The sequence below is a fragment of the Neoarius graeffei genome, chromosome 11 (genome assembly GCF_027579695.1).
Source record: "Neoarius graeffei isolate fNeoGra1 chromosome 11, fNeoGra1.pri, whole genome shotgun sequence".
Taxonomy (NCBI): domain Eukaryota; kingdom Metazoa; phylum Chordata; class Actinopteri; order Siluriformes; family Ariidae; genus Neoarius; species Neoarius graeffei.
In genome coordinates, this window is record NC_083579.1 from 1320483 (window position 1) to 1348479 (window position 27997).

Sequence of the window (27997 nt, forward strand, 5' to 3'; positions counted from 1 at the left end):
ATCATTCCTCGGAAATCAAGACCACACACACACACACACTTTCCTTCTATTCTGAAAGAAGTGTGATGTACAGTTCTGTAGATTTGTCCTGTTGGCACTGAAGTGGACACTAAAGTGTGACAAACCACTGGTCAGAGTCAAGAACAGAAAGATCAGATTGGACTTCATGAGGAAACCTGTCCGGGTCAGAAGAAGATTCTCTGCACAGATGAAACCACGATGAACTGGTACCAGAATGAAGAGTATGGAGAAGGAAAGAAAGGGCTCATGATCCAAAGCATGACCACATCATTTGTAAACATGTTGGACCTGGGCGTGGCCATGGGCTAGTGGAACTGGGTCACCGGTGTTTACTGATGATGTAACTGCTGATAGCAATCCCAGGATGAATTCTGAAGTGTACAGAGATATTATTTCTGCTCAGATTCATTCTAACGCTGCAAAACTGACAGGATGGAGCTTCACAGTACAGATGGACATGAAACATTACGAAAGCAATAAAAGAGCTCCGTACAGCAGAGAAACGAAACGTTCTTACATGGCTGAGTCGCTCAACACAATCAAGCTGCTTTTCATTTACTGAAGTGAGCTGCGACTGTAGCAAGACACGCCCCTAGGGGTGGGACATCTACCTTCTAGAGAGGATTTCATTGGACGGACACAAGGCAAGCGCAGGATGAGTCATCAATTTAAAAATCATTGATTTCTAGGCAGTGAAAAATGAATTAATTAAAATCTCATGTATTCTTATTATTTTTAAATTTACACACCGTCATATCAAACGCTCTGAGACACTGAGTCTGAGTGCAGCGGCACTTTAAAGTCTGACAGTCAGAGAACGTGGTCACTGGAACCTGATATGAATCTGGATCTGTGTATGTAAACACTCCTCAGCTGGTGTGTGTGTGTGTCCTCTCGGCAGTGTGTATAATGGCGCTTGGCTAAGGAATGAAAGCACTCTGTAGGAACAGAGGAAAGAGAGAGAGTGTGTGTGTGTGTGTGTGTGTGTGTGTGTGTGTGTGTGTGTGTGTGTGTGTGTTTTTAAAGGTCAAGTGTTCTGGCATGTGTTAGCACTTTTAGCATCACCTCAGGAAGCCAAAATCATAACAGAGCTCAGTATTTGGAAAAGAAATCTTTCACAACTCGTTTAGTAGCTACTTGAAACCCAAGAACAGACACGAAAACAAACTTAATCACATACACTGAGTCGAGTACGTTTTTTTTTACTATTGTACAAACCCAGAAAAGTTGGATATTTTCCAAAATGTAATAAAAACAAAAATATGTGATTTGTTAATTCACGTGAACCTTTATTTAATTGACAAAAGTACAAAGAAAAGATTTTCAATAGTTTTACTGACCAACTTAACTGTATTTTGTAAATATAAACAAAGTTAGAATTTGATTCCTGTAAATAACAGTTTTTAATCGTATGGGATCTGAGGATACGAATTGTTGCAGTTTTGCGATTGGAATTTTTGTCCATTTTTGCTCAATACAAGACTTCAGCTGCTCAACAGTCCGTGGTCTCCGTTGTCTGATTCTCCTCTTCATGATGCTCCATACATTCTCAATAGGAGACAGATCTGGACTGGCAGCAGACCAGTCAAGCACACGCACTCTGTGTCTACGAAGCCATGCTGTTGTAGCCCGTGCAGAATGAGGCGTGGCATTGTCCTGCTCAAATAAGCATGGACTTCACAGGAAGAGACGTCGCCTTGATGAATATGTCTCTCTAAAATCCCAATATATCAACGGCACCTTCACACACATGTAACTCCCCCATGCGGTGGGCACTGATCCTCCCCCATACCGTCACAGATGCTGCTTTTACACTTTTCTCTGATAACAAACTGGATGGTTGTGTTCGCCTTTGACACTGAGAACTCGACGTCCGGTTTTCCTGAAAACGAGCTGAAATGTGACTCATCTGACCACAGCACACATTTCCACTGTCTTTCGGTCCATCTGAGATGAGTTCCAGCCCAGAGAAATCAGCGGTGTTTCTGTATAGAGTTGATGAATGGCTTCCTCCTTGTGTAATACAGTTTCAGGTTGTATTTCTGGATGCAGCGGTGGACTGTGTTAAGTGACGACGGTTTTCTGAAGTCCTCCCGAGCCCATGTGGTTATATCTGTCACATTAGCATGACGGTTTCTCAGGCAGTGCCGCCTGAGGGCTCGAAGGTCACGCCCATTCAACAGTGGTTTCTGACCCCGCCCTTTACACACTGAGATGTCTCCGAACTCCCTGAATCTTTTCACAATATTATGTTCTGTAGATTTTGAAAGACCTAAAATCTTGTGTTGGGAAATGTTCTTTTTGAATTGACGAACAATTCTCTCATGAATTTTGGCACAAAGCAGTGAGCCACGCCCATCCTTACTTACACACACTGAGCCTTTGGTGCTGCTCCTTCTAAACCCAATCATGCGACCAATTAACCTGCTGAATGTGGAATCTTCCAGAATGGTGTTAGTTGAATAGCCGATAAACTTTTCAGTTTATATTTACAAAATACAGTTAAGTCGGTCAGTCAAACTATTGAAAATCTTTTCTTTGTACTTTTGTCAGTTCAATAAAGGTTCACGTGAATTAACAAATCACACATTTTTGTTTTTATTGCATTTTGGAAAATATTCAATTTTTCTGGAAAGAAGGTTAGTAAAAGGACATATGCAACATACACTACATGACCTAAAGTATGTGCACCCTGACTGTCAGACCCATATGTCCTTGTTGAACGTCTCGTTCCAGATTTATTCCCTTCACTGTTATAATATGCTCCACTTTTCTCTTCTGGGAACACTCTCCTCGAGATTTTGGGGCGTGGCTGTGGGGATGTGTGTTCATTCGTGAGATTGGACCCTGAAGTTGGGATGTTTAGGCTCCAGTTCCAGTTCATCCCAAAGGTGCTCAGTGGGGTTGAGTTCAGTCAGGGCTCTGTGCAGGACACTCGAGTTCTTCACTCCAACCTTCACACATCATGTCTTCATGGAGCTCCTGTGTGTAAAGGAGCGTCATCATCGTCATGCTGGAACAGGTTTGGACTCTGAGTTCCAGTGAAGGGAAACTGGAACGATACAGCAGATGGAGACGTTCTTCACTGTGTGCTTCAGACTTCAGACTGAGGCAACAGTTTGGGGAAGAACCACATACGGGTGTGATGGTCAGGGGTGCACATACTTTTGGCTGTATAGTGCAGATATAATGTAGATGAGTAATGTAGAAGTGAAACTTTGTGAGCAACATGAAAACTAACAGGCATGAATGGACATGCGTAGCTCAGACAGGTGTTTATGACTCAACACACCTGTCTGGGTGGGGTTGAGCTGTGACCTTTGACCTCCATGTAAACAGAGCGTGTAACACACACCATGAACACGATCTCATGCCTCCCAGACACGAAAACAAACCGATCTACTTAAGATAACACTCTGGAAACTGCAGTCTATTTATGTGTGTGTGTAAATCAGAGTGTGTCAGTGGATGGAGAAATGAGTTTCCTTAGATCTGTCCTGTTCCAGTAAAACTGCTTTTGTTTCTTTTATTCCATGAAAGTGCATTTCTCCGGGCTCCAGACCCGACTCCTCTTCATCAATGTCACTCCAAAAACGGTGTATTTTGATTGGCTGAGGGAACAAGAAGGAAAAGGATCACAAACGCTGTCAGACAGAATTCTTTAAGCGCACCCGGTGGGACAGCGTCTGTAAAACGACCTGTTCTGGTGGGAAATGTTTTCACTATGTGACGTGTGTTTGTGTTTTTTGAACTTTTGTGGAAGTGAGATGGGCCTTATGAGACGTTTTGGACAAGTATGGATGTAGAAAAAAGGAGGCCCAGCTTTATTTTCCAGGGCTTGACGTCAGATAAGGATGAGAAAACAGCCGTCACAGACCTCGCAGACGTCCAGTGCTCTGTGTTGTCATGGTGATCAAATCAAATAAAATATCCAGCAGGACTGAAATGGTATGGGTTCTCATCCCAGTCCACATTTAGGTCTAGAAAGGAAACCAATAAATAAAACTCCAGCGTGCTGCTCAGTGCCATGTTCTGGTTATGTCACAACTCGCTATGCTAAAAAGGTGGAGCTAATATAATATTGTAACATACAGCGAGCAAGCGAGCTAAGCACATTGCACTAATGGAAATGATCAGGTTTAGGATTATCCTCTTCTTACAGCATTACTAATCATGTTTGTGATGCTGATGAAAATGCAGCATGTCATCAGTGAACGTTTCAGATCACATTGTACGTAAAGGATATTATTCAAGTCTTTATTTCTCTCGAGGTGACTGTGTTTAGTCAGAACAAACCCTCGCATTCCGCATTCTGAAAAGATCGTCTGCATTTCACTCACGCAGATTAAATTAAATGAACACTAATCCACACGTGGGAAGACGAGCGCGCGCTACAGTTACAGCGAACATCTTCATCACATCGCCATTCAGGTGCGTTATGTTTAAACACAACAAATTATCCATTTATCATTATCCGTGGTCATGAACAGTTTTGCACTCAAGTTTCCATCAGTGAAGAGTTTATAACATCAACGAAACTGACTTCATGTTAAAACTGTTAATATTATAGTCAGGCTGTCTGTTGTTGCCCAAATGAGGATGGGTTCCCTTTTGAGTCTGGTTCCTCTTGAGGTTTCTTCCTCATGTCGTCTGAGGGAGTTTTTCCTTGCCACCGTCGCCACAGGCTTCATCATTGGGGATAGATTAGGGATAAAATTAGCTCATGTTTTAAGTCACTAAAATTCTGTAAAGCTGCTTTGCGACAATGTTTATTGTTAAAAGCGCGATACAAATAAACTTGACTTGACAAATTAAACCATTTGTGAAAGTCAATAAGAAGTAAGAAGAAGGGGAGCTAAGTGTGTATCGCCTCTGGAAGGAGTCTCCAGTGTGAGTGCTGTGTAACAGTCAGAGGGGAAGAAGCTGTGAAAAAGTTTCCTGACGTCTTCAGGACAGGAGTTTACACTTCTGTACAGTTTCTCAGGAACACGATGGAACAAGCTGAGTTTTTATTTTTGTCTCATTAACTTTCAGAGACAGAATAACGAGAGATTCATCACAGAATGACTGTTTATAGCTGCTATAATGTCAGTGACAACAGGAAGTAACTCACACAACATTAAATGTAACTACAAATAGATAAAAGTGTAGCTTAGGCACTCTGTTTCTCTTTAGTACAAACTTTGTTACAGAAACGTGTGACAGTCAAAGTGTCCAGAAGAAGCACAGCGGGTTCTGTTTTTTATACACACACACACACACACACACACACACACACACCCTGGCCACTTTAATAGAAACTTGTTGATGCTAAGATCCCTGTTCTTGGCTGCAGGAGTGGAACCCAACGTGTTCTTCTGCTGTTGCTTTTCTGCTCACCACGGCTGTAAAGAGTGATGATATGAGTTACTATATCCTTCCTGTCCATTTCCCTCTGACCCTCTCTTATCAACAAGGCGTTTGTTTCCACCCACAGAACTGTCGCTCACTCACTCAGTGTTTTTTGTTTTCTGCACCATTCTGTGTAAACTCTAGAGACTGTTGTGTGTGAAAACCCCAGGAGATCAGCAGCTTCTGAAATACTCAAACCAGTCCATCTGGATCAAACCAGCACCCATACCACAGTGAGAGAAAGTCACACTGTGAGATCACAATGTTTCCCGTTCTGATGTTTGAACATTGTGAACATTAACTGAAGCTCCTGATTTGTATCTGTGGGATTTGATGCGTCGTGCTGCTGCCGTGTGATTGGCTGATCAGAGAACGGCAGAGAACAGCAGGGGGATGGAGGGTGTTCCTAATAAAGTGGCCAGTGAGTGTGTTTACAGTGAGTTACTCGCTAAAATTTTGGAAGAAGTGTTACTCGGTTTTTTTAAGTGTGTTTCTAAGAAACATGCAATTATTACTGTTGTTGTACCTTTCATTTATTTTATAGTGTGCAGTAAAAACAGAAAAATGAAAATAAATAAATAAATAAAGGCAGCGAAAGAAAGTAGAAAATAATAACCACAAATATATCACAAAAATGTGTAAAAAAAAAAAATAAAAGTACAATAATAACAACAAGAAGACAGAGTCGTCCATATCCCCGCCCTATATACCAAGTTTCAAGATATTATTTGTCACATTTTTCAAGTTGTGCTGCAGGAAACCAACCCGACCTCTTTACACTGACCTCAGCAGCCCATGGCATAAACCCACCAGACCTTTGGTCCAGCTGAGCTAAAAATTAAAATTTCTCACATTTCTTAGTCTCAAAAGCCACATATACATTACTGAATCAACACATATACCAACTTTCAAGACCAAACCACTCATAGTTTTCAAGGTCTGCTCTGAAAACCAAACCGACCCCTCAGACTAACCTGAGAGACTGAGTCTGAAATTTTTTCCATGGAATCATGAAAAATTTAAATTTCTCAAATGTTTTAGTATGAAAAGGCACATCTACATCACCTTGTTAACATGTTTACCAAGTTTCAAATCTGTATCATGAATAGTTTTGGATATATGCTCCGGAAACCAACACTGCTCTGAGAAACTATGTCAAAATCTATTTTTTATGTTAAAACTTGAAAAATACTTTTTTTCAAAATTCCAAAATAGCAAAAGGCTCCAGTTCACATGTTACTTGATGTGTATACAAAGTTTCATGAAGATATCTTCAGTAGTTTCAAAGATACGGCCCGGAAATGAAAATGTGGCTGGCCGGATGGATGGAACCCATTTCTATATCCCCTGTTAAACTTTGTTTGGGCGGGGCATAAAAATACTATAAAAGTACTTTAATAATAAGGCACATGATAAAAATGTGTTAATAAATGTTAAAATGTTTTTATTTGTTCAGTAAAATGTCTCTCAATGGATCCATTTTTTTCTGAAAAAGACATTATTTGTTTGTTTGTTTATTTGTTTTCTTTACATAAAAGTGAAATAATGCATTGTCATGTCGAGCGTATGATGCTGGTTGAGACGATGCCAAAAGTGAGTGACAATCAAACAAAATCACAAAATGAGAAAAGATGCAATGGAGGAAGAAGATTTTAATTCTGGATTTAAAGATGTTTTTATTATAGAAGTCAGTAATAAGTGAAATTGTTGGACAGTAATCAGCCCCAAACGTGAATCTGACACGACCGTGACAGTCAGTTAGAGCGAGCGATTCTCCACCGTCCTCAAGTGGTACAGGACATGTAGCAGGTTGACCTTTGACCTCAGCACAGGGAAGGTGGTCCTGAGGGAGAGTGGAAGGTGATGTAATGAAGCACTAATCCTCTGTGTATCAGTGAGTGGTGTAGTTAACCTTTAACCCCTGACCTTTAACCTGAGAGGGCAGAAAATCCAGGGTAGTGTTTGGTTTGGAAACCACAGAAGACTGATGATGGTGTTTATATGATTTAAAAATATTTACACAGCAGGTCAGAAGGTGTTGATTAATTCTCTGTAACCACAGCTCTGACAGTGGTGCAGGTTTATATTAATGCACTCACTCAGATACGTTATTGTTTCTATAGCAACAGCTCATTCACAGGGACGTGTCCAATAGGCGCTTCAGAAATAATCAACTTTTTTTTTTTTAAGTTAATGATGTGTTAAAATCCTCTCCAGTGTGAGGAAGAAATGTGTGTGTGGTTTCTGGAAGGAGTCTCCAGTGTGAGTGCTGTGTAACGGTCAGAGTGGAAGCTGGAACGTCTTCAGGACAGAGGAGTTCACACTAACTTACAGTTTCTCAGGAACACGATGGAACAAACTGCAGGGTTTTTTTATTAACTTCAAAAGAAAGAATAACGAGACACTGGTGAGGGAACGACTGTTTATAGCTGCTATAACGTCAGTGAGAAGAGGAACCTGTTTCAATGAGCATTAAATGTAACAATAAACGGATAAAAAGTAATAAATAAAAACTGTAATTGTTGTTAAATTGCTGTAAAAGGAATGAAACACTTTGGTATGCGCTGGTATGGGAAAATAATCATTCCGGGCCGCTTCACAGTACATCACAGCTGATTATTTTCCGATAACAGCACGTCCCGGGGAGCGTTTTATTCTTTACTGGATTTACTTGTTGTTAAAAGATCATGTCCTGTGTGTTATTGTGTTTTCCTCTTCATCTTGGTTTAAATCAGCATGAGTGACAGTCTCATTGTGTGTGTGTGTGTGTGTGTGTGTGTGTGTGTGTGTGTGTGTGTGTGTGTGTGAGACGTTCTCTCCTTACACACTTGCATTCTTCATCCATCCACACTGGAGTTCACGTCCTCACTGTTCTCCGTCTTCACTTTGAAGTGTCACTCAGATCCTCGTCTCACCCGGATAATTATTCACCTGCTTTTATCTCATTTATTCCAGATACAGATAGACAGAGACACTGTGGGACAGAGGATGATGTGGGAGTGGCCACACTGGTGTTATTATACACCACTTTAAGGATATACACTCACTGGCCACTTTATTAGGAACACCCTCCATCCCCCTGCTGTTCTCTGATCAGCCAATCACACGGCAGCAGCACGACGCATCAAATCCCACAGATACAAATCAAGAGCTTCAGTTAATGTTCACAATGTTCAAACATCAGAACGGGAAACATTGTGATCTCACAGTGTGACTTTCTCTCACTGTGGTCTGGGTGTTGGTTTGAGCCAGATGGACTGGTTTGAGTATTTCAGAAGCTGCTGATCTCCTGGGGTTTTCACACACAACAGTCTCTAGAGTTTACACAGAATGGCGCAGAAAACAAAAAACACTGAGTGAGTGAGCGACAGTTCTGTGGGTGGAAACAAACGCCTTGTTGCTAAGAGAGGGTCAGAGGGAAATGGACAGAATGGCTCGAGCTTTTTTGCCAGGAAGGATATAGTAACTCATATAATCACTCTTTACAGCCGTGGTGAGCAGAAAAGCATCTCAGCATGAAACAGAAGAAAGAAGAACACATTGGGTTCCACTCCTGCAGCCAAGAACAGGGATCTTAGAGTCAACAACACGTTCCTATTAAAGTGGCCGGGGACTGTAATGTTTAAAGCTGTAGTCTGCAACTTTTTCAAGTAAAAATTCAACAACTATTTTTTTTTCTTTTAAACTTGTTAGAGAGACCAATAGAGATCTTGCAGTCACGTGACCGGAAAGTACACAACCGCCATCTTGTCGGTCAAAAACCCCGCTGAATACTGCTGCACTCGTGTACAGAATGGATCAATTTCAACCGACGGACTACACCGCTCATTTTTCTAATGAACAGATAACTAGATATATGTCTAAAATAAACGAGCTACAGATTTGTGACCCTTATGGCTTTCCGGACAGAGTTTTCACGACCGGATTTTGAACTGCCAGTGGAATACCCGGACGTGTATAATTACCTCATCAACTTTCCCTCGCTGTTCAGTGGTGAAGCACTGCGTGCTTATAAATCTCTGGACAGTTATCTTTACAGAAATTCAGGATTTGTCAGCGACTCAGATGTGGCATATTGTAAACAAGAAAATGATCCTCACTGGATGGGTAAGTAAGTATTGAGTATAGCACTGACCAGCCGATTATAGAATAGAATAAGGTAATTCCAGCTGTAATTCCAAATCGTCCGTCTTGTTTACATGGATCTGGCGTTGGAGAGGTAGAGGCTTGGCAGTGGAGATTTGAGTGGCTGTTTTCTGAGCTTAGTCAACAGGCCGGCTCTGCCTGCAGCCTCGCTTTTGCTTCTGCTCCCGGCACCGCCTCCTTCGCTTTGCTTTCGATAACAATCCACGGAGACCCCGCTGGTCTCGCTATCTCGTCCGGAATGTTTTTTTTTTTTTCTCGTCTGGAATGTTGTGCATGTGATGGAAATCGCTACAAACCGTCATTTTCTGCTGGAAACCAATGTCCAGTAAGTCCATACGGTTGTAGTGGATATTGAAGTCCGGTACAGATGAACAACACGCAAAAATACACACAAAAAACATAAAAACGTGCACAGGTAGGGAGAGCTTGTAGCCGCAGCCGTTGTAGTAGAATTGTATATAGTAGGGTTTTCCAGAAGAAAAGGTAGAAGTAAAAGCAGAAGTAGAAGTAGAAGGCGGAATATGGCGTTTGACCTACAAGATGGCGTCTGTCACAATCTGGATCGGCTGTGACGTCACATGCAAGATCTCTATACTTTGAAAAAAAAAAGATTTCGGCCTGGACAATGTGGAACATTAGCACCAGTCTGAGCTGACAGGTTGAACTCGTACATAATTGTGAATCAACAGCATGACCACAGACACGACATGAACACTCATTTAACCTATTATTATTATTATTATTATTGTTATTGTTGTTATTAACAATGATAAAGTATTAAATTATTATTAATCAATTATTTCCAGGTAAATCAAACATTACACAAGCTGCAATAACACATTTCTACCAGAGAGGACAGCAAATCCCAAAAAGTTCCATACTGTCACTTTAATATTACAAAATCCTCCTTTTTCTTTCTGAGCATCTGAGAGTGATTCAGATTCAGAGCTGCTGTGAGACTGGAGGAACAAAAAGCAGAGAGTGAAATCAGCTTTCGAGGACACGGATCTGGGAACGATTAACTTTCAGAAAACCGCCCGGTCCTCTGAGAGCACGCACGTCATTAACTCCGTTTAAAAAATTCGCTCATCAATAATCACCGGGCCGAGAAATGCTCCTGGAAAGTCTGAGGCAGTCCGTCATGGCGAGAGCTTCGGGATTACCTTCAGGTGAAAAGTGAAATCTGGATGCACTCGTTTCACCCCGATGAGTCATCCCCACATAACGCAGATCGAAACTCCACTTCCATTAAACACCACATGGTGAGAAGCAGTGACTCTGTTCAGGACACTCGTGCACTACATAGAGACACTTGAGACAAACAGCTGCCCTGAAACCGCAGGTCACTGAAGATAAATAATTAAAGAAGATTTGATGTCATGCATTTGGCTGCCAGGATTTATGACCAAACACCTCAAAGTCTGCCATCAAAAACTGTTTTAATTTCATCATTCAGTAAACACTGATACTGACTCCATCACTCTTCATTAACCATTACATCAGGTCCAAAACACTGAAGAACACTGTCTATAGGACTCCAGGGCTTTATATGAGAACGGGGATTTCCTCATGGACAGAGCGCTCCAGGTTTAGTGTTGGAATTCTCATCTCATCTCATTATCTGTAGCCACTTTATCCTGTTCTACAGGGTCGCAGGCGAGCTGGATCCTATCCCAGCTGACTACGGGTGAAAGGCGGGGTTCACCCTGGACAAGTCGCCAGGTCATCACAGGGCTGCACATAGACACAGACAACCATTCACACTCACATTCACACCTACGCTCAATTTAGAGTCACCAGTTAACCTAACCTGCATGTCTTTGGACTGTGGGGGAAACCGGAGCACCCGGAGGAAACCCACGCGGACACGGGGAGAACATGCAAACTCCGCACAGAAAGGCCCTCGCCGGCCACGGGGCTCGAACCCGGACCTTCTTGCTGTGAGGCGACAGTGATAACCACTACACCACCGTGCCGCCCCAGTGCTGGAATTATTTCAGACAAATAGGTTTATAAATCAAAACAAAAAATAAAGAGTAAAGGCCAACATATAGAGACTCAGTGCTAACATAGTGAGTGAACACTAAGTGAGCAGGAAAGCTAACAGAGAGAAAGCTAACAGAGAGAAAGCTAACAGACAGTGAAAGCTAACAGACAGTGAAAGCTAACAGATAGTTAAAGCTAACTGAGAGAGAAAGCTAACTGAGTGAAAGCTGACTGAGACAGAAAGCTAACAGAGAGAAAGCTAACAGACAGTGAAAGCTAACTGAGTGAAAGCTAACTGAGTGAAAGCTAACTGAGAGAATGCTAACAAAGTGTGAAAGCTAACTGAGACTGAGTGAGAAAGCTAACTGAGAGAATGCTAACTGAGTGAAAGCTAACTGAGTGAGAAAGCTAACTGAGAGAATGCTAACTGAGTGAAAGCTAACTGAGTGAAAGCTAATTGAGAGAATGCTAACTGAGTGAAAGCTAACTGAGTGAATGCTAACAGAGTGAAAGCTAACTGAGTGAGAAAGCTAACTGAGAGAATGCTAACAAAGTGTGAAAGCTAACTGAGTGAGAAAGCTAACTGAGTGAAAGCTAACTGAGTGAAAGCTAACAGAGTGAAAGCTAACTGAGAGAATGCTAACAAAGTGTGAAAGCTAACTGAGTGAGAAAGCTAACTGAGAGAATGCTAACTGAGTGAAAGCTAACTGAGTGAGAAAGCTAACTGAGAGAATGCTAACTGAGTGAAAGCTAACTGAGTGAAAGCTAATTGAGAGAATGCTAACTGAGTGAAAGCTAACTGAGTGAATGCTAACAGAGTGAAAGCTAACTGAGAGAATGCTAACTGAGAGAATGCTAACAAAGTGTGAAAGCTAACTGAGTGAGAAAGCTAACTGAGAGAATGCTAACTGAGTGAAAGCTAACTGAGTGAATGCTAACAGAGTGAAAGCTAACTGAGTGAGAAAGCTAACTGAGAGAATGCTAACAAAGTGTGAAAGCTAACTGAGTGAGAAAGCTAACTGAGTGAAAGCTAACTGAGTGAAAGCTAACTGAGAGAATGCTAACAGAGTGAAAGCTAACTGAGAGAATGCTAACAAAGTGTGAAAGCTAACTGAGTGAGAAAGCTAACTGAGAGAATGCTAACTGAGTGAAAGCTAACTGAGTGAGAAAGCTAACTGAGAGAATGCTAACCGAGTGAAAGCTAACTGAGTGAAAGCTAACTGAGAGAATGCTAACTGAGTGAAAGCTAACTGAGTGAATGCTAACAGAGTGAAAGCTAACTGAGAGAATGCTAACTGAGAGAATGCTAACAAAGTGTGAAAGCTAACTGAGTGAGAAAGCTAACTGAGAGAATGCTAACTGAGTGAAAGCTAACTGAGTGAATGCTAACAGAGTGAAAGCTAACTGAGTGAGAAAGCTAACTGAGTGAAAGCTAACTGAGTGAAAGCTAACTGAGTGAGAAAGCTAACTGAGAGAATGCTAACAAAGTGTGAAAGCTAACTGAGTGAGAAAGCTAACTGAGTGAAAGCTAACTGAGTGAAAGCTAACTGAGTGAGAAAGCTAACTGAGAGAATGCTAACTGAGTGAAAGCTAACAGTGAAAGCTAACTGAGTGAAAGCTAATTGAGTGAATGCTAACAAAGTGTGAAAGCTAACAGAGAATGAAAGGTAACAGAGAGAGAAACATAGTGACATCTTTATTTTTTTCCCTACTTTTTTTAAAACTCATTTCTTTCTCTTACTTCATTTATTTGTTTTCATGTCTCTTTCCTGCTCTCACTCTTCTTTCTTTCTTTCTTTCTTTCTTTCTTTCCCTCCCCACAGTGAGTAAGGACTGGTTTCCTCAGAGTTAAGAGCCACAGAGTTTTTATTCAAGAACTTTCTGTTATTGAATTTTTGAAATGTGGATTAAACTTGTTCAATTCAACTGATCAGAGAAAAAGCCTAATAACAATAACAACTCGATCACCAGTACAATCACAAATACAACTAAACTCAAAAACACGGACCTGGCAACTGAGCGATTAGAGAGCAAAAGTAAACCAACTGAAAGAAAACAAACCTCGAGTGAAATCTACGAAGGCCAGTTAAAGCTAACTCTGAGTGAAATCAAACCTTAATTAAAACAACCCCAGACCCTTCGCTCTGGAACACAGACGGTACTTTAAGGACAACGGTCCGAGATCAATTTACATCGCCTCTGGTTCAGAGTTTCTCTGTTCTCGTCTGAAAATAATCATTTTGTACATAATCCCTGATAAAATCAAGTAAATCAACTAAAACTCTGATAATTTGGAATAATAAGATAACAGCATTTTTTCCCTGAATCTGGTATTTTCCAATGCGGGCGGGGGGTAATTTACAGTACTTACTGTTGCTGAAAGGGGATTGGCTGTTGACTGTTGGGCGCCACCTTCATGCTCAGGGTCATGTGAGCCATGTTCATCTTGGGTCGAGGATATGAAGCAGGGCCTTGTGGGAAAACCTGCTGAGGAATCGGACGCTGCGGCACGAGGGTGTGTCCATTACTGTGTCCGTTTGTGTGTCCATTCACTGGACCAGTCGGATGAGAGGAAGTGGGCAGAGTGGTTTGCTCACATAATTTCCCTTTTGATCCAGGTTTACACACACACATCTGCGGCCTGAGGCACATGCCTCCATTCTGGCATTTTGGAAGACAGTTGGCTGGAAAAGAGAAAAAGACATGAGAAACTTCAGTATCAGCATCAGGAGGTAAGCCTTAACCAATCACAAGGCACTCGTCCCTCCCACATAGCTTCAGGATGTACCTGTGGTTCTACTAAGACCAGACCTCCATGCAGGATGGTGAGAATCATCAGAAAGTCACAAAGTGACTGTATGATGTAGTATTTAATATAAAAGATACTGTCCTTTTGTAGTCAGCATTCCCTGGAACCTTCTCACTAAGGCTACATCCACACGACAACGGCAACGAGATTTTATTAAAAAAAATATCGCGTCCACATGGGCAACGGATCAGTAAAATATCAGGTACATATGGCAACGCAACGCTTGCTGAAAACGATGCAATACACATGCCACACCTCTACGTGCGCTGTAAGACGGTCCCATCGGAGACACCAGAACAATAGAAGAAGTAGGACGCATGCGCATAAACCCCTTCTTCTACCCGGCGTGAAGCACTCACAGGAACAAGCACACAACAACAAGAAGAAGATGGCTGCGACTACGCGAGGAAATCGTGCCTTCTGTGTGTACAAATTAGTTTTATTAGTGTGCATAGTTTTATATAACTTAATTTTCTTATTGTGTGTGAACATTTTGAAAATCATTTTTATATAATTTATATAACTTTTTATATTGTGTGTGTGAACATTTTGAAAAGCAGTCTTATCCAATAAAAAAAAGAAATTCAAGAAATGGTTCAGTTACTTGTTTATTTAAAAGAAAAGCTGTATACAAAAGTGAATGCAATGCAGTGGTTCATACAAAACAGCGAGAGTGCTGCTTGTTCTAGTCATGTGGTTGTGACGTCATCGTAAACAAATCCGTTCTACTCATCCAGACGACTTCGCAACGGCGCCGTTGCCAGATTTTTCCACTCTGGAACCCGTTCTCAAAAAATATCATTTTGGGGCACCCAAAACGCCGGTGCCGTGTGGACGCCAGGCCGAAACGATAAACAATTTTATCAGATTCACCTGAATCCATTGCCGTGTGGACAGGGCCTGAGTCTTTCCCCTATAATGACTGAACTACTATTGTCCAACCCCCAGGGATAACAACTACAGGGGTTATTCTGTGCATAACAAAGAACAGTATGAGGTCAGTAGATTGTTTACCAAAGGTGAGTGACGTGACTGAGACGAAACCCAGGGTTCAACCACAAGATCACTCTGGAGTCATCTGACCACCAACACATGTAAGATGAGCCGATTACCAAGGCATGCATTTCTCCCACTCTCAGTATGGGACTCCTGTACAAGGGTGAGATCCTATGCTGGGTTCTTGGGGAAGTAAGGTGAATGAAGGTGCCTTGTGAAAGGCTGTGACATAGTCATGAGCCCCCATCCATGGTGCTGCAACAGGCAGCAAAGATCACCGCATATACCTTCAATATATACTTGGACTTTCTGCTATCAGTCTCTGTAAGAAGGCTAGCACTTACGATGAGTCACACCATCTGTAGAACATTTTTCTCCTGAGAATATACAAGGACAATGTGCCGGCTCTTAACTCCTAGAAACCAAACCCTCAGGCACTGGTAACGTGGCCAAGGGTGCCAAATCGTTACACCCATTTGGGATGAAAATCTCTCCAGGAAGGAAGCTGCCAAGGCGTTCCATCCACTGGTGAGGGCAGCAGTGGAAAGCAAATTCTTGGGCCACTTTGGGACAACTAATGTGATTCTGTGGGCTGATTTCTGGTCAACATGGGCAGAATCAACAAGAGAGATAGGAATGCCTAAAGAAGATTGTGAGTCTGGTCTCCACAAGGGAGAACCACAGTTGACAGTCAGTCAATCTGGCATTGGCAAAGTTGAATGCCTGTGTCCTGTCAAACCATCCCCAGATCTAGGACACCACTTTAGGGTGCAGATGCTATATGCACTGTCTCAACAGCAATCTAGCAAGTGAATCAGTCTGACCAATGGTGGGCTCACCTGAAGCGTTTTTGTGTAAGGCAGAGACCAGCATCCTGCTTCACTCCACCCTTCTGAATGTCTCTAACTGACACAACTTGTCTGCATGGACCAAAACATGTCTCAGATGCAGTAAGAAGAATCTGAGGGCTAGACAGACCACCTCAGTTCCAGGTGGCTAATGTGTGATCTGACAACGTGGCTCCAAACAACTCCTGTGAATCTCTGGCACCACACTGCCTCTCAGTCAGTCAGTCAGTCAGTCAGTCAGTCAATGAGTCATCCATGGTGACTATCTGAGTAGAACACCTTGGTCTGAACTATAGGGTATACTCTTTTGAGCACCTCTGTCCAAGAGGGAACAAGCTTCCTGGAACAGAGCAGCTTGAAGAGGTGTGAAAGTATTGGGCTTCTGCAACACTGTCATCAGGACCTACTGGTCTGATAGAATCGATGTCCAATGAGAGATGTTTTCAGAAGTCTCCATTCTTCATGGGTGGGTTCTACTTTCTGGGACCTGTGCTCTTCTACCCTGAGCCTTGACTGCAGGCCCAAAATGGTGACTCTGGGATTGGGTTGATTTACAGATTTATGTCTGGCAGTGTTGACTGTGCCAACATGTCCAACTTAGAGAGCAAAAGCTAACCTATGGAGCGTAGCTAGTGTGCAACCAGGTGTATCAACGGGTGGTTGCTACATTGAGGCTGAACAATCCTGATTCTCGCCACTTGTGCTGTTCTGTTTAGTTGCTTGATCGATATCACAGGCTAGACTTCTCAGACAGAAGGTTGTCAATCAATCTACTCAGTATAATAATGCCGATTAGGACCCCCCCACCCCCAGATTAGTGTGTATGAGATTTCACTTGCTGTGTGAGCTTTTTTCCATCTTCTTCTCCCTTGTCCAGCACTGTTGCCAGCTCGGGATCCATGTAGACCCTACTGATCCACATGTCATATCAATTGGAGCATAGTTTTACACCGGATGCCCTTCCTGCTACAACCCGCCCATTTCTGGGCTTGGAAAACAACCATTCACACCTATGGGCAATGCAGAGTAGCCAATTAGCCTCACTGCATGTGTTTGGACTGTGGAGGAAACTGGAGCACCCGGAGGAAACCCACACAGACACGGGGAGAACATGCAAACTCCACACAGAAAGCTGGGCTTGAACTCAGAACCTTCTTGCTGTGAGGTGACAGTGCTAACCACTACACCACCGTGCCACCCTGTGAGCTTGTTTCCAGATATGGTTATATATAGGTGTGTACTTATAGGTAGTGCATTTCAGAAATGTTCACTGAGATCATGCATGAATGTGGATGTTTAAATAAAATAAATAAACGGAGTGCAGTACAAATGGAGTTGAAATCGTGAGAAAGTGAGTTGTTTTAAAGTGTTGGAGCACAATATAAACATTTCAGTCTGTAAAAAGGGAAAAAGGAGTCCAGATGTTTATGTGTATGACCACAACTACGATAGACGCTTGTAAGTTTTTGTTTGAAGGAAATGTGTGTGTGTGTGTGTGTGTGTGTGTGTGTGTGTGTGTGTGTGTGTGTGTGTGAATAAGAGACAGAGAAAAAGTGTGTGTGTCTTGGATGCTTTGTAGATGAAACATGACAGTGCCGGCCGTGTTCTTCACCACCATAATTACAGGCTTCCATCCAGAAACCCGATACCCCTCACACTCCATCTCACCCACACACACACACACACACACACACACACACAAGATCAAACCCGTGGTGCGCCTCTCAGTAACTACTTCACGGTCTGGTGCCGAGCATGTGGACCCTGAGGGACTGTACCACCCTGTGAACACCGAGTCTGCACCAGAACCTGCTACACTAACAGGAGGAAAAGAGCACTCCAGGCACAATGATATTCACAATACGTTGTTGTTAATAATAATAATAATAATAATAATAATGGGCGGCACGGTGGTGTAGTGGTTAGCGCTGTCGCCTCACAGCAAGAAGGTCCGGGTTCGAGCCCCGTGGCCAGCGAGGGCCTTTCTGTGCGGAGTTTGCATGTTCTCCCCGTGTCTGCATGGGTTTCCTCCGGGTGCTCCGGTTTCCCCCACAGTCCAAAGACATGCAGGTTAGGTTAACTGGTGACTCTAAATTGAGCGTAGGTGTGAATGTGAGTGTGAATGGTTGTCTGTGTCTATGTGTCAGCCCTGTGATGACCTGGCGACTTGTCCAGGGTGTACCCCGCCTTTCACCCGTAGTCAGCTGGGATAGGATCCAGCTCGCCTGCGACCCTGTAGAACAGGATAAAGCGGCTACAGATAATGAGATGAGATGAGATAATCTCTGTTTGCTGGTGTTATAGTAAAATACAGAGTGATGGGATGAATGATACTGAACGAGTCGAAGACGAGTAGCTGAATGGAATATATCTGATAGACCATGGAAAAAAAGCCAGCCAACATTATTATTAAACATACACATTCCTTTCGGGTGTTCAACGCGTCTTTCTCTTTCAAAATTCTCTCAAGATCTTCCGTATTTAACGAAGCAAACCTGGCGGCCATGTCTGTTTACAATTGTCACAGTCGCTCGCTAGCGCGGAAGTTTTATGTCTTCAGTGTGTGACGTCATGTTGTCTTGACAATGGTGCAATATCATAAACCATATTTAACACTCATTCTCCACTGTGTAGAGTGATGCAATACATGTTTTATTCCATGGAAAAAGTGTCCTGTATGGATAATATTTCCCGATATTTCACTCTGATGACGTCACTGCCAGTGTTTTCCTGCTGACTAGATGCGTGTTGTCATGCGCAGTGGCCTTGGGCTGAGGTGCCCTTGAGCGCGGTACCGAACCCCTGACTGCTCCCCGGGCGCTCTGGTGTGGCTGCCCACTGCTCTGAGAGTGTGTGTGTGTATGTGTGTGTGTGTGTGTGTTCACTGCTTCAGACGGGTTAAATGCAGAGGATGACTCTCACTGTGCTTAAGTGTGCATGTGACAAATAAAGGTTTCTTCTTCTTGTCAAAATGGTGAACCAGTTCAAAATTAAAATTCTTTTGAGTAACTTGTGTATGTTTTTGTGGATGTGTCCATATAATATAAAGAACATTACACAGTGGTGTGAAGATATGAAGTTTATCTTCTCATGGTGAAAATATTTTCACTCGTTCACTTCACTCACTCGTGATCTATACATTCACCACCCGAAGATAAACTTCACATCTTCATGCAATTGTGTAACACCCTCTATTTCTCTTTACCCTGAAGAAAACTTCAACCTATGAACGTTTAAAAAAAAATCAGTTTATTATTAGCGGAGCGACTGCCGGAGGAGTCCCTGTGATCGTGCAGCTGTTACTATGGAAACGATAAGGTATTAGAATAAGGACTGTTTTGTCAGAGGTACTGTAATTTACAAAATTTGCAGTTTTATGTCATGGACAGATAAAATAAATAGGCTGCAGTCAGACTGATGCTTTGAATAAAATAAAAATTAGGAAATTCATGAATCTAAAATAAAATAAGAACACAGAGTGGACTCAGCAAATACAGACACGATGGCACAATGACACAGCATACACATAGGAACACACACACACACACACACACACACACACACACACACACACACACACTCAGACATGGTGTAACCCTCCTGGCCCTGAAAACAGCACTGACATCATAAGTGACCTCATTTCCTGTTCTCCCACTGCAGTGTGTAGTGAAGTGTTCAGAGCTGTGCTTTCTGTTCCACTATAAATAGAGCTGTGTGAGACAGGTATAACACAGGAGCACTGTTCTCCTCTGTCTCACACACACACACACACACACACACACACACACACAGCAGAAAATATGGCAGAAAATCATGGTTTATGTCATGAATGAGATTGTTCAGGGAAGTGAGAAGTGTATAGAATAGAGTCATTGTAGAAAAACTCTTCCCTGTGTGTGTGTGTGTGTGTGTGTGTGTGTGTGTGTGTGTGTGTGTGTGTGTGTGTGAGACACATCCAGATTTTGCTTTGATCTGAGTCAACAATGGAAAAACTTGTGTTCAATTTCAACAAATGTAATCCCATGACATTTAAAAATCAATATTTTACAACCGATCACCTCGGGGATGAAATTTGATTGGGGTGCACAGGGTGTTGAAGCGCAACTCTCGGATGTGTATCTGTTAGTCTTGGAAGGCAGTGAATTAAGTACAGACAAGCCTAAACGCCTATCACACCCTAGCCAGACTCCACCTCCGTCAGTAGGACAGGTGCACCCTGGGGATCTTGGCCTTGCGGTCGAGTGAGCCAACGGAGTCACCGGTATGCTGCTTTAAGGTCGACAAAGCAGAGGAACAGTGATTGCTTTTCCTTCTCTAGAATATGTCGAGTGATATATATGGCATCACAGGTGGATCTATTTTTCCTGAATCCAAATTGTGTGTCCAGCAAAATAATCTCGTAAAAAACTGGCGACTAGATAGAGGAAAACATGATGATGATGAGCCACGAGCGAAGCCGCTTTGATAGGGCTCTGGAGTGCCGCAAAAAAACAAACAAAAAAAGCACTGACCCTCATGTCCAGCAGCCAGGGCAACAAAACTGGCAGTGGTGTCTGGGTGGGAGGGGCAAATACTGACAAATACCTGTCAATCACAGTGACCCTATCCAGTGGTGGGGTTCAGGTATGCGAAAGAGGGCAGATAGCAGTGTAGCGCTTTCCTTCGAGTGTGTTATGTTGTTCAGTTTGAAAACGCATGCGTCATCTTAAATCATGAATAAATACACAAAATTATTAATTTGACTGTTTCAGCGTGTTAAAAATGAAGGAATTGTTAATTTAATGTATTACTAATAAAGAAAAAATATTGAACACTGGATTTTAAACCATTCATCTTATTCCAGTTTTTGTTACCATTTCAAAATGAATATTTAGTAATCAATACACTAATCTTTGCCTGTTGTGTTGCTTAGCAACAAAAGGTTATGACCTTGTACAGCAGAAGAACAGTTTTATAAACAGGAAGCCTGTAACGCACCTCTCAGTGCTGCTTGCTTCAGTTTATTCTAAACTCTAGTTTGATTCTAATGAAGCTCTGTCACAACATCGGGTCAAAACAGCACGTACTTTTTACCAAGCGGTGTCAGGGAATCATTTAGCTAACAGCTAATCATTTAGCATGTGGAATTATAAGGCAACAAATTACTCCACTGTAGACGGAGTAGAGCTGGAGTACTTTAGTACCGACCACATGCCAGTTGTCATGGTAACTGGAAAAGCTTTGTTATGGTTATGTAGATTGGTTGTTAAAGTTCAATAGTGTAGCATGAAATAAACTATTCAGCAAAACCACTGAACGAGATATCTTACACTGAAACAGATGAAGGTGGAAACCAAATGCTAAGCTGATAGCAATCAGAGAGCGAGACAAACTCTGAGCCTCACATACACGCTTCTTCTTTGCTAAATCAGAAATCATGCATTTTCAGCTCAGATGAAGCGCTGTACGATCTAGGTTACTAATCCGAAGGTCATAAGTTCAAGCCTCAGCATGGACAAGTTGCCACTGTCGGGCCCCTGAGCAAGACCCGTAACCCTCTCAGCTCCAGGAGCACTGTCGTGTTCCTCCTTGTTGTACGTTGCTCTGGATAAGAGCGTCTGCTAAACGCCTGTAACATAACGTTGAGAAATAACGGAGTGTGTACACACACACACACACACACACACAGGAAAGAGTTTTCTACAATGACTCTATGTGTATGTATGTAGGATAGGGTGACCAGATTTCCCGAGTCTAAAACCGGGACACTTTGCACGTGACCGTGATACTCGTGCACACACGCGCGTTTTGATGTAAACATGCGCGGCTCAAACCGGCTCAGACAGGCACTTTTATCATTTTGTAGAAGTCACTTTTATCAACATTTCAGAGAATAATCAAGTATTTTCTTGTTATCTACATGTACTTCTATCACAATTCAGTTAAAGTAAGAAAATCAGACAGCAGGTGTGATGATGGGGAATAGGCCAACAGCCTAAACTTCAACTGATTTGTTTCACCTTTGTGAAAACGCCAAGAAAATGCATTGCTTGTATATTAACATCAACATTTTATGCGATGACCTTTTTTTTTAAACAATAGGCTATGCATTGTAACAGGAATGAGCGCATGAGCCTAATCGCTGTCACCTCCGAACCTTTAACCAAAATGCCTCTGTTTAATCTTAACCAGTGTCGGCTATTAACTCTTTTGAAAACGTGAACCCTGAGTTGACAACAGCATCAAACACGTCAAGACAATCTGTGATACAGATTAAAGACACATGAAACAGATGAAAGACAGCAAAAAATGTTTCAGAAACACAGCCGTCCAACCCACCCACCCTAAAGAAGATGCCATTTTATTGCATATATTTACATGATGAGTGAATTTGCTCCAGTAGCGCTTTATTGCCCGAGAGCCTGCTGGGAAACTGCGAGCAAGTATCGTCGAAATTGGCCCGGGTAATGAGCAAGGCTTCGAGAGTAGGCGTGGTCATGCGATTCCTCTCGTCAGTCCAGGTCAGGGGTGGGCAATTATTTTTTCCATGGGGCCACATGAGAAACAGAAAATTTTGTGGAGGGCCGGACCAAAAGGCTGAACTAAATTCTGCATAATATTAATTGTATTTCTTTATATAAAGCAGTAAATAACATTGTTTTTACAAGCTGCTAAGACTGGTAAGAGGATGGAAAAAACCAGGTTGCCTTACAAAAAAATGTCATTTATTCAATCAAATTTCCCAAAACAATGGTTAACAAAATGTGAACGTTTGTACCATTTTTTTTCAATCACATTCACCCCAAAACACAAAGACATCACAATATTGTCTTTCTACTCCAAATATCAAGCAAGATACATCATATTATAATAATGATGCTGTGTCGATTCGGTGTAGGAATCAGATCTACAGATCGGCTCGGGCTCCGGCGCCTGCTGGTGACGTCACACTATGTGACTGGCTGGACCGTTTGAAGGATGACGTACAAGTTTGTGGTTGGTCTGGACAAATTACGGAAGTAGTTATCGCGGGATTAGGTTTCGTGGGATTTCATGTCATGTTCATGTTGCGTGCATTGCGTTTTTGTTGAACACAACTTCAAAATAAAAGCAATGCACATTCAGTCCGTGTATGAGGTAAAATTAGAAAATACGTTTATTTTGTAATTTCTAATTAACCTTACGCGGGCCGGTCAGAATGAACCAAAGGGCCGGATGCGGCCCGCGGGCCGTAAAATGCCCAGGTCTGGTCCAGGTGTTGCTCATGAGTGAAAATATTCGCTCAGCTGGAGCACTGGTGCCAGGTAGGCACATGGCAAACTGGCAAAGCTGGCTGACATTGCTGTAAGGAATCTCCCTGCTCTTGAAGTGCGCAAACATCTCCGCCCAGCGCTCATCCGTTCGGCATTGTCGCGCAGTAGTTGACAGCTGCTAGTGAAAAAAAAGCCATTATAACGCGGCCTCTATATTGCAACATTGTACAAATAGATACATTGTAAGGTTGACTGCGCACACGCGCACATTGATGCTGAATTGCTAGAAGCTTTATTGACATCGCGTTGGTTATATATGATCGCTGTAACCGGGACAGTTTGTTAGTGTTTGGTGTAAACCGGGACATTTCAGCGTCCCGACGGACCTTTGTCGGGACTGGGGACACGCAACTCAAAATCAGGACTGTCCCGGTCAAACCAGTACGTCTGGTCACGTTAATGTAGGAGCAGGGGCGGCGCTATCGGGTCGGCCATTTTGGATTATAAAATGAGCAGTTCACTGACGTAAGGCACCAAAACCCGATTAGCGTAAAACAGTAGCGTTCGATTCGAGACGTTACTGCACTGTAATGCACAGAGTATAATCATCTGCATCCAATATAGTGTCAGAATATACTGTGGTCTCTTACTTTACCTCTGTGTGTGTGTGTGTGTGTGTGTGTGTGTGTGTGTGTGTGTAACAGTGATGTCCAGCCGAGATGGTTCTGTAATAGAGACAGAGTGAAGCAGATGGTGGAAACAGATTTATGGAATAGTTTACCCTCAGATGATGATCCTCTGTTCGGCTCGACGAGGACGCGACACTGCAGAGCTGCGACTGTTGAATATCTTTATTTTTCAAAATTCCATACAGATAAAAAAAGCTCAAGGCATGCGTTTCATTTTAATGGTTTAATAAATGAAAATCATCAGAATGCAGAGCGCCTGTCCTGTCGGCCACAGACTCATTAACTCTAAATAACGGAGCAGAAACATTGACCATGTGATGCTGTTAGGAACAACACAACCTCCTCACAACTTCCCTCCAAAATCACAAACACGCCCTTAACTATTATTTTTCAATTTCAGAGATGATGCATTTTCAACACACTCAAAAAGAGCGCCACCAGAGGCGGTGAGAGCCACGTGTCCTTCTTCACGTCTACACCAGCTCTTCGACAGAGTCATGAAGTGATGTATGTTGCAGCTTTTAAAATGAAGACACTGTCATACAAAGATCCTTCTCGCCCTGTACACGTCAGACCACATGGACACCTTACGCTACTTTCAATACGACGTTTCTGTAACAGCTTGTGACTACAGCTGAAGCTCCGGGTCACTTGGAGGACCCTGTGTAACATTCCCAAACCTGGGCATGACATCATGTCACACACGGAGCGATCAAAAAGTTCTGAGACTGTTCCTGCTGTGGAGTGCGGCATGGACACGGACGTGCAGCAGGAGCGAGCAGTAACTGTAACTGTGTGACGTCGTGCTGTCAACATCAGGACATGTGTTCCACACCTTTCTGTGACAGCGTACGAGTGCACATTTGCGATTTTACTATGGACCTCAAACTTGAGCAGAGCAGAGACCTTTGAAATGCTTCATGAGCACAAGCCTTGAAACCATGTCCAAGAAACTGAGAGCCTTGTGCGTAATGACCATTGGATCGTCCTGGCCTCTCGTTGTCCTCCAGTAACCTCCTGCCACTCTTGAAGCAAGAATTCCACTCAAAACATCTCGTCTGGCTCATTGCGTCATCGCTGTAGGTTTGCTGAAGCACTTCAGGCATCTCCGTTGCTGAATTTCCTGAGTTTGACAAGTTTGATGTTTGTAGTAAACTTGCAGATGCTCAGGTGCACGTTGTCATAAAAACGCATGACTGTGGCACACTCCGTTAGTTCGCAACATTACGTTACAGGCGTTTAGCAGACACTCTTATCCAGAGCAACGTACAACCGGGGGAACACGACAGTGCTCCTGGAGCTGAGAGGGTTACGGGTCTTGCTCAGGGGCCTGACAGTGGCAACTTGTCCATGCTGAGGCTTGAACTTATGACCTTCAGATTAGTAACCTCGAGCCGTAACTGCTGAGCCACCACTGCCCCAGGAACAGTCTCAGAACTTTTTGATCGCATCTGTGATGACCCATGACCCCTTCTTTGCTGTTTTGGTTTTCCTTGTTTGTTCCTTCCTCTTCAGGAGGCGGTCCTGTTGTGTCAGGAGACGGGGAGTTACACCTGCACCTACTCACATCATGATGACTGTATAACAGGACTGATGCAGGCAATTCTCTCTCCCTCCCTCCATCAGGCTGGACATCTGGGTTGGGTTTTGTTTTGGGTGTTCACCTATTTTCATTTTAAGTACTCATTGACAATACCTTTCCTCATATTCACACACTCACTACACTACTGACTTTACTGACTTACATAACTTTAATTGGTTTTTGTGTTTGATTTAACATTAGTTACAGTGCCATGCATAAGTATTCATACCCCTTGAACTTTTTCACATTTTTCCACCTTACAACCACGAACTTAAAAGTTTTTTATTGAGATTTTATGTGATAGACCAACACAGAGTAGCACATAATTGTGAAGTGAAACGAAAATGATAAATGGTTTTCAAAATTTTAAACAAATAAAAATCTGAAAAATGTGGTGTGCATTAGTATTCAGCCCCCCTGCGTCAATACTTTGTAGAGCCACCTTTTGCTGCAATTACAGCTGCAAGTCTCTTGTGGTATGTCTCTACCAGCTTTGCACATCTAGACACTGAAATTTTTGCCCATTCTTCTTTGCAAAATAGCTCAAGCTCAGCCAGATCGGATGGAGAGCGTCTGTGAACAGCAATTTTCAAGTCTTGCCACAGATGCTCAATGGGATTTAGGTCTGGACTTTGACTGGGCCATTCTAACACATGAATATTCTTTGATCTAAACCATTCCATTGTAGCTCTGGCTGTATGTTTAGGGTCATTGTCTTGCTGGAAGGTGAATCTCCTTCCCAGTCTCAAGTCTTTTGCAGCCTCCAACAGGTTTTCTTCCAGGATTGCCCTGTATTTAGCTCCATCCATCTTCCCATCAACTCTGACCAGCTTCCCTGTCCCTGCTGAAGAAAAGCATCCCCATAGCATGATGCTGCCACCACCATGTTTCACAGTGGGGATGGTGTGTGCAGGGTGATGAGCAGTGTTAGTTTTCCGCCACACATAGTGCTTTGCATTTAGGCCAAAAAGTTCAGCTCTGGTCTCATCTGACCAAAGCACCTTCTTCCACATGTTTGCTGTGTCCCCTACATGGCTTCTGGCAAACTGCAAACGGGACTTCTTATGCCTGTCTTTCAACAATGGCTTTCTTCTTGCCACTCTTCCAAAAAGGCCAGATTTGTGGAGTGTACGACTTATATGTAGTGAAAGTTCATTATGTCTACCTATTGAAACTATTCTTTAAATTCGTTTCTTAAGACAAGGATTTTTTTCCTTGTCTTAAGAAACGAATTTAAAGAATATGTACGACTTACAGTTGTCCTGTGCACAGATTCTCCCACCTGAGCTGTGGATTTCTGCAGCTCCTCCAGAGTGATCATGGGCCTCTTGGCTGCTTCTCTGACCAGTGCTCTCCTTGCTCGCTCTGTCAGTTTAGGTGGACGGCCATGTCTTGGTAGGTTTGCAGTTGTGCCGTACTTTTTCCATTTTTGAATGATGGATTGAACAGTGCTTCTTGAGATGTTCAGAGCTTGGGATATTTTTTTATAACCTAACCCTGCTTTAAACTTCTCCAGAACTTTATCCCTGACCTGTCTGGTGAGTTCTTTGTTCTTCATGATGCTGTTTGTTCTTCAGTGTTCTCTAACAAACCACTGAGGCCTTCACAGAACAAGTGTATTTATGCTGAGAGTAAATTACACACAGTAGGACTCTATTAACTAATTAGACGACTTCTGAAGGCAATTGATTGCACTGGATTGTATTTAGAGGTATCAGAGTACAGATTTTTTAACCCTAGGGTTAAAACCCTAACCCTAACCTTTTTTCAGATTTTTATTTGTTTAAAATTTTGAAGACCATTTATCATTTTCATTTCACTTCACAATTATGTGCTACTCTGTGTTGGTCTATCAAATAAAATCTCAATAAAAAACTTTTAAGTTCGTGGTTGTAAGGTGGAAAAATGTGAAAAAGTTCAAGGGGTATGAATACTTTTGCAAGGCACTGTAAATAAATTCAGTTTATATGTTAATTTTGTGTGGTCTCCCTGATTTTTGTCTTGAATTTGATCCGGTTCTTGACACATCTCACATGCTCTATCTCACTGAGTCCATTTTCTTACATTATGCAGAACTTTATGAAGCTTTGGGTCGAGTCTATAGTAGCTCTCTCTATAAGCATGCCCTGAATAGTTTTATTTCTCCACTCAGGAAGTTGTCTCTTGTCTCTCCTTCAGTGTATTTGAAGAAGAAGTCACATATACATTACAGCACAGTGAGATTCTGTTCTTCACACATCCCAGTTTGGTAGGACGTTGGAGTCAGACTGCAGGACCAGCCATGAGACAGCACCCTG

At 42.6% G+C, this 27997-nt stretch overlaps 1 protein-coding gene across 7 annotated transcripts in view; it reads right to left on the reverse strand.

Moving 5' to 3' along the window:
- The window catches only part of ltbp1 (latent transforming growth factor beta binding protein 1), a 161363-nt gene that overhangs the window by 101545 nt on the left and 31821 nt on the right, over positions 1-27997 (reverse strand). For all 7 annotated transcript variants that reach the window (XM_060933222.1, XM_060933219.1, XM_060933220.1 and 4 more), the window contains exon 3: positions 13916-14228. In XM_060933222.1, coding sequence (XP_060789205.1) covers positions 13916-14228 — 313 coding nt within the window. The remainder of the gene's footprint in view (positions 1-13915; positions 14229-27997) is intronic.